This window comes from Pantherophis guttatus, chromosome 5, assembly GCF_059756535.1.
Source record: "Pantherophis guttatus breed Tessera chromosome 5, ASM5975653v1, whole genome shotgun sequence".
NCBI classification, from domain to species: Eukaryota; Metazoa; Chordata; class Lepidosauria; order Squamata; family Colubridae; genus Pantherophis; species Pantherophis guttatus.
Genome location: NC_142067.1, coordinates 131,306,232 through 131,318,287, shown reverse-complemented (window position 1 = coordinate 131,318,287; position 12,056 = coordinate 131,306,232). Strand labels below are relative to the sequence as shown.

General features: G+C 41.6%; 1 protein-coding gene across 4 annotated transcripts in view; it reads right to left on the bottom strand.

Moving 5' to 3' along the window:
* ERCC6 (ERCC excision repair 6, chromatin remodeling factor) overlaps window positions 1–12,056 on the bottom strand; it is a 38,093-nt gene that overhangs the window by 21,178 nt on the left and 4,859 nt on the right. For all 4 annotated transcript variants that reach the window (XM_087895625.1, XM_087895626.1, XM_034415735.3 and 1 more), the window contains exons 3-6: window positions 11,817–11,943; window positions 10,293–10,443; window positions 8,691–9,354; window positions 1,405–1,533 (exon numbers count right to left, since the gene is read on the bottom strand). In XM_087895625.1, the coding sequence (XP_087751751.1) occupies window positions 1,405–1,533; window positions 8,691–9,354; window positions 10,293–10,443; window positions 11,817–11,943 (1,071 nt within the window). The remainder of the gene's footprint in view (window positions 1–1,404; window positions 1,534–8,690; window positions 9,355–10,292; window positions 10,444–11,816; window positions 11,944–12,056) is intronic.

The following is a 12,056-nucleotide window of genomic DNA, read 5'->3' as shown; positions in this document are numbered from 1 at the left end:
CAAGGTGATGGCTGGCTTCCAGATAGACAGAACATGTTTTTGATGGATTAAAAGGAAGGGGGTGGCAAACAGGTGCAGGGATGGCAAGGGATTACATAGACCAGGCTGAGTTTCTCTGTTTTTCCTCAGGTGGGTTTTTTTTTGGGGGGGGGGGGGCATTAATATTATCTTAGTTTAGGTGCAGTAAATCTAATTTACAATGTAAGAGCCCTTTTACCCATTTCTTGACTCAAAATGGCAGGAAACCGACAAAACAGTTGAGAGAGTGTCCAACCATGTGCTAAAACATCAAGTAACCATGATTTATGAATAATATTGAATCCACACATTTTGCTAAGTCATACTGTAGTTTATTTGGCTTTGGCTAAGCTTTCATCCAGGCCCTGGAGTATATAAACCATGATTTAGGGCTTAACATGCTATGTAATTCTAGACAAGTATAGATTATCAGCAATCATGGTTAGGAAATCAAGGTTTACCAAACATGAAATTTCTCCTTGGAGGGTTGGGGTGAGAAGAGCACTGAAATGAGTGTTGACACAAGATCCAAGTCAATTAAGATGAATTAAAATAGGCAGAAGCAGGAGGGCCCTACCTGGTAAATAAATTATAAGGGAAAATACACCCAATAGAGGCACTTCTCCAGATTAAAACAAATAAGTAATTCCAAATCCACGACCGAAACTATTAAATTAATCAACTGACACTTGAAAACAGAGCTCTATTTCGTATTTACTTAAAATGTGTTCCCTTCCTGCCCCCCCTCCCCCCGGTGACTCTCGTGTTAAAAGGGACTGTGGTGCTGAGAGTCTCTGGCCTCAGGCTCAACACTGAAAGCACAGGCTGCCCCCAGAGGGAAAGAGGGGAGCCAGGCACAGTGTGTCTAACGTTTCTCACAATGACCACCTGAAAAGGGAGCCCTTCACGGGGACAGATGAAGCAGCCGTCACCAATTGAGGACTGGGGGGGAAACCATACAGATTCCTAGCAGAAGTAGTGAAGCAGGCAGCTAGGATAAAGAGGGAAGTTCCACAAATTCTGTCCTGCCCGTCAGGAACTATTTGTGGGAATAAGAGCAAGAACTTTGAAAGCCTAATTTGACCATTCTGAAGGTCAACTGTTGGGATTACATCTCACGGCTTACTGGGGTGGTCAAGAGGGGTCAGAAGGACACCCTTCTCTGAAAGTTTAAGCAGAGGGATTTGTAGCCGTTCACTCCTGCCAGGGATTCCAAAATGTATGGCTAACATGGTCTGCTTTAATTTCTTGTAACTTTTCTCACTCACCGATACTCTTTTCAACATTTCCCCAAAATTATTCTGGCACTAACAAAGGAAGGAAGCAAGAGGTTTTTAAAATAAAGTGTTTAAGAACGAGAGCTGGTATGTCTTTTAATATACCTACTTGTACAGTTTCTTGAAGAGGTAACCTGGAACTTTAAAACCCTCAAGAAATTCCGCATCGCTTTCATCAGACTCTTTGGCCGTGCTCTGACGCCCTTTTTGGTCTGCTAGTTGCTGTCTGTGCCACCTCCTGAAATTACGGTAAGAATCACCACGTCATTACCACAGTTAGAAAACCTGATACTTTAGGAACTCATAGGGAAGAAAGAGTAAATGTGAAAAGCCTATTTTACGTCATCATCATCATTGTCCGTTCTCAAAGCACAGCAGGGTTGCTCCGGAAATGGACAAAAATTTAAACCAAACAAATCAACATTTACAATATCCAGACACACAACAAGCAGCCTAGAGGTTAATCACGAAGCCCAGTGAAGGAAAACATTGCTGGGGAATCCATTCCATCCCAGGGCTGCCCTTCCTTGAAGGAAAGGGAATTGGAGCTAAATATTCTGCATCAACCCATGTTCAGCCAGGCCATGCGTGACGTGGTCGACCCAAGTCCAGCCAATGCGAAGGGCGGCCTTTTTCTCCTGCCCCAACACCACTTCCATCCTCCAATTCACCCCAACTGAATACCCAAGGCAGCCTGTAACTCCTTCAACCTGAGCTCACAGACTGGCCATTTAAGGGAGCGTGTGCTGATCCCTGTGGAAATTCTGCTCTGAACTAGGCAGAGGAGCAAGAGAAACCAGCCTTGGGGGTGTCCGTGCATTCTGTGTGCCTTTGACTCAGTCTTGACGCCTGGCAGATGCGGGACAAACATTGTTTCATAATAAGAAAGTACTATGCATAGGAGGGGTTTGATGTTATATGAGGAACAAGTAACAATTTCTCATAAAAATTCAAATTAATTTGCTATGTGGAAACTAGATAGTTCGTGAAAGAGCAGATTAATTTTATAGTTTTATTCATAACATGCATAAATTCCTAATACAAAAAAATCCCAAGTTTTGCACTCTCTAGAGGGTGAGGAAAGAGGGTGCCCTCTGGTGCACAAGAGACACGTCTCCCACCCACGTCTGAACTGGCTCTTCAGCAGAAGGAAAGAGATACAGTTCAGCAATTTCTTCCAAGACAAAAGGAGAAAATTGGAAGGAAGACAAAAAGCAAACAGGGGGCAGGTTTTCTGCTTTGAAACTTTTCAGAGTCGCTGAACTTTTTAATCACGGAAAGCGTAACAACATGTGGGGATTTTTTCAAAATACAAACTTGTCATCTTTTAAAGGCCCTGGCAATTCTCACCTGCGCGTAACTCTGTACTAAGTACTTTATTGTACTTATGGGGAAGGCGACCGTCTTTCTGGGAGAAGAAGCCCAGAGGAGCTAGCTAGGAATCGGGCTGGGTGCCCCTCCTGGGAACTCTCGCCAAGGGAGGCAAAGATTCAAAGGATGGATGGGAGAAACGCATGAAGGCAAAAGCCAAACCAAGTTCTTCTCCTAGCTAAAATAAATAGGAGTAAAATAATAAAAGGAGAGGAAAGGAAGCAAATGACCGCTCTAGCAAGCCCACCCCCCACTCTTAAAACGGAGTTCCTCCCTCAAGCCCCGGGACAAGGCGGCCTTGGAGCTCAGGAACTCTGCTTGCAATTATTGTTGGTGGTTCAGGGAACGTGGCTTAAGTCTGCTAGGATTTGTTTTGGGATGTTGGTTTTATCACGGTTTCCCCAGAGTTCTGACGCATAGACACATAAATGAAGTAATTCATGTTATGACATTTGTGTATTTTGCACCCCCGTGTTCCTTGAGTCTCCCTAACTTAAGAGAGCTGAACACCTTCTTCTTAAAGACACACAATGCTAACCAGGGACGCAACTGTGGCCATCAGGGCCCTCTGTGCCTGATCCTTTCCGCTCCCTGGCAGCGCTGGGGGCTTTCCAGGGGGTTTAAGAGGCAGCATCAGAACTTATCTCAAGCCCTGGCATGTCCTCGCTAGCCAAAACAAGGGCAGAAACGGAGGGGAGGGGCATGCTTTTGGGGTGGAGGTCTCAACTGAGCCACTGGGTTAAAAACTGTTACTCTGTGTAAATAAATAAAACGTTTAGGTCAGTTAAGTAGTAACTAATGACACATTATTATTTTTTTTACTACGGATTCCACACTTTATAACATCTTAGAAGTTTGGAGCGCCAGGATCTTATCGAACCAATAAATAAATCTCAAATATGGCTACTTTTTAAAGAACCGTCAATTTTGACTTCATGTTCTTGTTTATAGGATTTAACATTTCTATTATTATTTTGAATTTTTACCTTATCAAAACAGCACTTTGTTCAGTAAAGCTCAACCCTTTCTTATGGAAAATAGTATGATAACTGCTGCATTTAATTCAGGCAACATTAAATACTCTTCAATCAATAAGGGTTTTTAAACTGTAAAATGTTACATAATTATGTACAACAGATTTTAAGCTCAAAATGTCCTTTCACTTTCAATAATTCTCCCAAACCTAACCAGAAGATGAAACAGCTCCACGTTTAAGCTTGGAATGCTCCTAGATGGAACAGCATAATCAGTATAACTGGATGATTTCTTTGGACTCAAAAACAGCTGTTTTAAATTTATTTACTGGCCTTATCGGCCATTACAATCAACTGACTGAGCACTATACAATTGTATAAGTCCACAATTTAAGTTAAAATACTTAAGTACCAAAACCACACGTGATAATCATTTATATGCCAGGAATCAAAAATTCCAAAACCACAATTAAAAGTAATTAATCATTACTGAATCTGATTCCTTCCTTCCTTTACAATACTTTCAGTTACCATCTTCAGTGTCTAACTTCTACAGCTGTCTATTTTCATGTGATTAGACACCTTGTAATAAACAAGAAAAAGCATATTATTTAGTCAAATTGCTATAAAAGGATAGAATTAAGCAAAATGATATTTTTATGTATCGCAAGAACAAGGGAAAGACGAACCAATTGATGTTTCAAAATATACCCAGGAATCAAGCTGGGTTTATATATAGTTTATGCTTCTAGAAGACAATACTTTTTTATTTCAAAAAGACAAGAATCCCTTAATGATCGTTATCATTTTGGAAGCAGAGAACGGTTTATTCTCCAGATCTGTTTATGATTTGTGCTAAGTCGGTCTAATTGCTGCTTCCTTGGCAGTTGAGATGATGCTATCAAAATTACACGTCTTAACAAAGAAAAACTGACTGAAAATTAGGAATGAAAGCTGTATTTGGATTCCTACTCAGAGTATATGTTCCCAAGTTTTACGAAGCTGTTAGTATTTTGGATTACCCTGTGCTTAAAATGCAACATTGAAATGCCTCTTGAAACACTGAGTTTGTTTTAAAAGAAGTTCAAAAGAACTTTCAAAAGGAGATGCATTTTTTAAAAAAATGATAGTATTTTATGAGAGGCTGGGATACTGGAGTACCTATTAAATACACAAACTTCCTACTACTTAAAAAAGATGCTTTTCTTCCACCAGTACATGTTTTAGGCATCATCTTCCTTCTTCTAAAAATGGAAGACTTTCTTAGCCAAACAGCAAATGTATGTCCAACCAGCCCCTCAGTGGCTCTCTTGACCATGGCAACACAGCAAAGGGAGTTTCTCTGGTCTCCTGCCTTGGGCAGGAGGGGGGTTGGACTAGAGGACCTCCAAGGTCCCTTCCAATCCTAGGATTCTATATTCGATATTTTGCAAATCATAAAGCAGGCAGTCACCACCACATCAGACCTACCGCTAATGCCAGTAGCTACCCTTATGCATAGCAACAGAAACCTCCACCCCACCCAATCTATCCCATCCTCCCTGGCCACGGCTGCAGACAAATGGCCCTTGCCAGAACTAGTGGGGAGTCCTCCTCCTCCTCCTCCTCCTCCTCGGTCGCCTCCCCCCTCCGTCTCTCTGGAATCACACTTTTTTAATTGGCCTTGTGCTTCAGATGTTCAGAGGAGACTCCCAGCTGGCTGTCAAGCTTCACCATCGTAATATTTTAATCGTGATGAAGAACCGTCTCCCCAGTACAATCCTGAAAGCTTCTCTGTGGGAAGAAAAATTCATTTTCTTTCTTCCTCTTTTTTTTTTTGGGGGGGGGGGGGAGGACGTGGGATTCCCCACACAGCCAAGTGCTCAACCCAACAACCCGGCAGGAGCAGCCTCTCTTATCTGGCGGGGGAGCGGGAGAAGCAAACCCGCCCTGTTTCCATCAGTTATAATCGAGGAATAAAATGCGAGTCTGAGGAAATGATGTTTTGTTGGCAATTTCACTCCAGTTTTTATCTCCTAGGAGCGTTTCCCTTAACGGAGTTCATCTGGGGAGAGGTAGTACAACAACGTCAATGTGGACAGATGCAGACTGACAGCCATAACAGCCTGTGTGTCTGTGAAACTTCAAATGTAATGTTTCCCTAGCAATTATAGCTAGTGATATCTCTAAAATTCATTTAAGCTTTTATTGTAACTTCAGCAACTGCAGGAAACGTATAACTTTACAAAGGATAAATTGCTACAGTCTTAATGTTATTAAAAAAAAAAACCTTGCTGGAATGGATTTCAAATGTGAATCGTATTAAAACTTTCAATCAAAATAAATTACTCTTGATGAAAACACTGAATTAAAAATGATTTAATATTGAGCTAGCTTAATGAAAAAAATCGAACTTTTAATAAAATAACAAATATCTTACATTTAACATGTGTATTAATTCCTTGCAATATCTCTCAAAAAGATTTTTGTGTTCTTAAGCCACAGGTATTTCTTGGTTTCTTCTCAGAAACCCAGATTAGAGAACATTGTTCTTTTGAAAATAAACATTTTAACGTATTTTGAGCTAAATACTCAAGGCCAATTTAAATGTGCAAAAACAGGATGGGTTGGTTGTTATTTTAGAAGGAATACTGAACTAGAAGTTTAAAATATTAAAAAAAAAGTCTAGACCATAACTTCTCAATTATCTATCAAGCTAGACTTAAATTTCAAAGTTGTAAACTCCAATAACCTTCTAATAACTGGAATTATACAACTGAAATAACCCAAGTATTCAAACAAATTTGGTGTCTCTGAGCAAATAAAGGCAAGAAGGGTAAAGCATATAATAAAAATGGCAGACTTTGTCTACCCAGGACAAGCAGTTCTTTAATAATATGAAATTTGTATCCGCAAGGTAACAATTATGCTTTTGCATTTACTACAAATGTTGAACTAAATATACTTTTGAGACAGAAGCATCCACTAAAAATATTTGGTCTAACCTGAAGTAGAGACTGGAAAGAAAGGATTACAAGACACTAACAGCACACAATTATTATTATTTTTTTTGCATCAAGTAGTTTATTAATATTTGTTTAAGTGTAATGAAAAATAGAATTGCTACCCTACCATTTTGATTTGAAATCTTCCCTTCTGGGCATGGGACACAGTCATAGCAGCAGAACTGATTTTCCTCGATCCCTTTTTTCCAGGATCCAGAGAAACAGGGGTCATTACATCCAGAAAGTGGAAGAACCTCGTGGAAGCACACAATCTCTTTAAGCCACCTTTCCTCTGCCTCACTAGTTTTTTTCACTGTCCCGTCCAGTCCCCAACAGAGATTGGAGATGAAAGGTTTACGAGAGAGTAAGCAAGCACACCATGGGAAATACGTATCAAAAGGAATGTTTACCCAGATCATTCAGTGCAGGGAGTTGCAAGGGTACTAGGCAAATGGTCTAGCGCCGTGATGGTGAACCTATGGCACGTGTGCCGCTGGCACGCCAGCCCTTGCCCCAGCTGTGCTCTGTGCGCGCACCTCCCACCGACCACCTGATTTCCGGGTCTCTGCAGCACTGTTGTTTAATCAAAATGCAGTTAAAACACTATACAAGCCATCGAGAATATAACTATATACATCCAACAGGAACAGGAAGTGCCTCACAGCAGCAGATAGAGGTAAATTCTAGAGAGGCAGGAAATGCATCACTGAACAATGGAGGTGAATGCTAGAGAGGAATAAACCAGCATACAAGGCAGACATAACACCTTAATAGCGTAGGCATGCAGGGGGGAGGGCGAGGGGAGTGTGAGGAGCAGTGCCACCCCCACGCCTCTTTTTTGGTCCCAGGAGCTTCAGGGAGGCCTGCTAGGCCCAAAACGGGGAGCAGGGGAGGGATCACACACGCATGCGCGGGGGAGCAGACACAGTGGGGTGTGTGCACATGCGCAGGGGGGGTGTCATGTATGCACTGTATTATGGGCGCGTGCGCTGTCGTGCGCACACGCACGCTTTCAGCATGCAAGGACAAAAAGGTCAGCCATCACTGGTCTAGCGCATTCCTTCAATCCGTATTCCCCACTGTAGTTCCTTCCTTTCCAGTGAATGTACCGTATTTTTCGGAATATAAGACGCATTCCCCCCCGCCCAAAAAAGTGGGTGGAAATGTGTGTGTCTTATACAGCTAAGGTTGCTGAAGCCCCGCCCACCCACCAGCCCTCACCCTTCGGCCTCTGCCTCCCAGCAATTTGCCTCCTTGCAGTAAGGAGCGTGGTCAGCTTCAGCACAGCCTGATTTAGCACGATCAGCTGACTGGTGGTTGGATCTGCCTCCCGGAATACCTATCAGCTGTTCCAGGCTGCAGGGTTAGCTGCCGCCCATTGCTGCTGCCACCTATCACCGCCTCCACGGGCCCCATTTTTAGCCTCCATGCATTCCATTTTGGCCTCCACGGGCTCCATTTTTGGCCTCCGCGCGTCCCATTTTCAGCCCATTCCAGGCGGCAGGTATAGGCAGTGGCGGCAAACTCTGCCGCCTGGAACGGGCCAAAAATGGGACACGCGCAGGCGACGGGCGGTAGTGGCGATGGGTGGTGATGGTGGCGACGGGCAGCAGCGACCCCACAGCCTGGAGCAGCTGGTAGGAGGTATTCCGGGAGGCAGATCCAACCGCCAATCAGCTGCTCATGCTAAATCAGGCTATGTTGAAGCTTACCACGTTGTTTGCTGCAAGGAGGCAGATTTTTTTTTCTTGTTTTCCTCCTCAAAAACTAGATGTGTCTTATACTTCGGAGCGTCTTGTAGTCCGAAAAATATGGTAAATGCAAACATTAATTCTTATTAATGTTTAAAACTTATTATGCTAATTATCCCAGGGCTGGGAAGAGCATTCCGTGGGGCAGGGGAATGGGGAAAAAGGAAAGCTGAAATAAAATTATAAGCACAGCTGTGTTCTCATGATTTTCCACTTAGCCACAGTGTCACCAGACCCAACTGTGATTGCTAAACAAGGGCTACCTGTAATCCCATAATCTGGATCTTCTAGTGTATAAATGTGCTTTACACTGACCTTAACCTTTGCTTATAGTAATCTTCATTGCCATCATCCTTGTATCTCTTTATTCTCGCCTTCCTAATAACATCCTCTTCTTCGTCTTCGTCTTCTTCAGAAGAGCTTGGAAAGAAATCATCATCTGATTCGTCTTCTTGCTTCAGTGGGTCTTCCCTGGACATGGGATGATTCATATCCTGACCCTCTTGAAAAAACTTCTCCTCGGAACAGCTGAGGTCTTCACAAGACCCTCTGCATCCAGAGGCCTCACAATCCTCCTGCTGTCCCCTCTTCTCTGACTCCCCAGCCTGGAGAAGTTTGGCTTTGGCCTGAAGGCAGAGAGCCTGCCGCTGCCGCTGCAGAGCTTCCAGTGGGCCTTTGCTCCTATTGCCTTTGGTAAGCGAGGCCGGGGATTTGGTCTGGCTACCCTCCGAGGGGGCTTTCTGACGGCCCCCCTTACGAAATGGGGTTTTCTTCTTCTCGAACAGGAGCTTTGCCTGATCTGCCAAAAGCTTTTCAAAACCCGACGTTTCGTTCAGCATTATTCGACGGGGCTTCCTCTCTTCTTTCAGAAGCATTTTCGTCCCAAAGGGAGTCATCTGACCAGTTCGGATGAGCTTCTCCCATTCCGTCTCTTCCTGTGCTGACATAAACATCCTTCCGAGAGATGTAGGACCAGGAGCTAAGAGAGATATGCATTTTTGAGTACATTTGAATGGTCAACCCAGAATTTTCTTTTCTTAACAACAACAATCAGTGCAAATAAGAGCCGTATGTGCAAATTGTCCAAGTTGGAAAAGTGTTCTATATAAAAATGTAGAAGCTGAGCAAGAACTATTCTCCATCATCCCAGGAAACAGGCTGTGAAATAATGGATGAGAGTTACAGAAAGGCAAACTCTGACTAAATGACTAAAAAATGTTCTACTGAAAAGAAAACTTTAAAAGAGCAACTAATTACCCCGAGAAATTACCCCTTCCTTTCCTGACTCTGTTCAGCAGAGCTAATCACTTGTCAATGATATTTCAAACTGGATTCCTGCACTACATAAGAGGCCTAAATGGCTCTTTGCAGCTGTAGGATTCCAAGATTTTCAGACAAATTGTTCATTCCAACAACCCTCCTGCTGTTCAAACCTTCCGTTTTATTTTAACGGTTAAAAAGGCAAAGTCATATTTTCTCTGCAAGTCTCCGGTGGGTGTTTAGTATTTCAATATACATACATAACCACCAATACTCAAAAGATAGCTCGCTCCATTAAAATCATGTTATTCTACTCCGCATAATTTTAACTGCTGACAGATAATATTGCAATGAAAAATATATTTCAATCATGCTTTTTGTCAACTTAAACATTTTCTGTAGCTCCGTTCATTTGATTAACACTTGCAATTTATTAAGACCAATGTTCTAATCTCGAGGGGACAAGCATCCCTTCTGAGCTATCTGGAGATTTACTTTCATTTGTGAAAAATTCCCACGCGGGTACTCAGAGATCCCATTTTGCAGGTGTGCAAAATTAAAACAGTGCTAAGTCTCTCTAAAGAACAATCCGCTGAAATATGTTAGCGTGTTCATTTGCACTCAACTACCGAAATTTCATCTGAAGCAAACATATACCAAAATGGCCTCCAAAGTCATCCCTGGATTCCTTCACTTCATATTCTCCAACTGCAGCAGCAACTCCAACTGTCCCATCATCAGGAACTTCGTCTTCACCAGCATTTTGCAGGTGCTTTTGTTTCGTTTTCATTTTTTTAAACTCTTGCTCCTGAAATGATTAAAAAAAAAATAGTAAGAGCTGAGTGGGGAAAGCCTCTTTCTATACACGGTGAGTCCGCTGAGGTTTTGTAATGGAAAATATACAGTAACATCATGGGAAGAGCGGCTTTCTCTGTATTCCTGGCCCAATAGGTAGGTTTCAGGCAAGACTCTTCCGTGTTCTTCACTCTAAATACTACAGGCAACATTTGCAAATGACTGTGAGGTCCAGGGTGGCTTTTTTAAATACATATTCTATGTACAATGCAAAAACCCATTAGATAAACCTGAATATTTACATTTTAATATGAGAAGTTGATAGCCACTCCTACTTTTGCTATAAGGACACAAGAAATCCTTCCCTGCCTACCCACTCTTTAGGATTTCTTTTTTTAATAATATTTTTATTAAAAGCTTTAACTATAATAATAAAACCTACCCTTGTTTCCCCGAAAATAAGAACAGATCTTATATTAATTTTTGCTCCAAAAGACGCATTTGGGCTTATTTTCCGGTTAGGTCTTATTTTCAGGGAAATACGGTACTAAATACATCTGTCTGGCTGACGATTTTAACTGGGGCTTATTTTTGGGGTAGGACTTATATTGGGAGCATCCTGAAAAAACCCATGCTAAGGCTTATTTTCCAGTTGGCTCTTATTTTTGGGAACAGAAGCTAATTAACACAAGCTAAAAAAGAAAAATAGATTAAAATGTCAAGAAAGGAAGAAAGAAAACCTAAGAAAGCGGCTGCCACCTTTATCATGACAAGTATACCTAGTTTCACTGCCTCTTCACCTCCCCTTAGTTAACAGATATAAACCTGTTCTTTAGGATTTCTCACCAGGCTGTCTATTGCTGCTTTTTTAGAATTTCTGTCTACAGTGATCTTTTCACTCCTTTTAGGAGCTTCTGAGCATGAACCCTGGCACCCTGGCTTGATATATCTGACCGAGGGTTCCGTTTTTTAACCTATAGGTTGGCTAGGTATTCCTACATATCTCACGAAGACACAGCGGTTGACTTTCCAGCACTATGACTTGCAAAGGACTTAATGAACAATGATTAAAGAATTAGGACAAGAAACATTTTAAAAAATCCCTTCTCCATGGAAAAAATTAAGAACGAGATGAACAAGGCTTTATCATTTCTTTTCATTAGGGCATATTCTAAGGATTTAGTTAACATCAAAACCAGGTAATAGCTGATTTTGTGAGGATTTCAGAGGTAGTAACATTCTGCAACCAACTATTATTTACCAGTAAGCAATATTATGTATACAAAATTGAAATTACTTGAATTTAAACAAGTATTAAACATGGATCATTCCAACAGCAAAAACAATTAAAACAAATGTCATACACAAATAATAACCGTCCATTACTTTGTTGCAGAAATTTTGTTCTTTTGCAGAATCCAGTTTTCTACTGATATCCTCATTAGCAGCAGTCTGAGGTCTAATTTGCTCCATATGGTTTGTAGCAGATGGTTTTGGAGAGGATGTACATGGTCTGAAAATGAAATTCAATTACATTAAAATAATTGGATTAAAAAGTGGATCATAAATATATTAATAGGAAATACAAACATCCCTTTATTTCTGGGGAGCCACAGACTGCTTTAC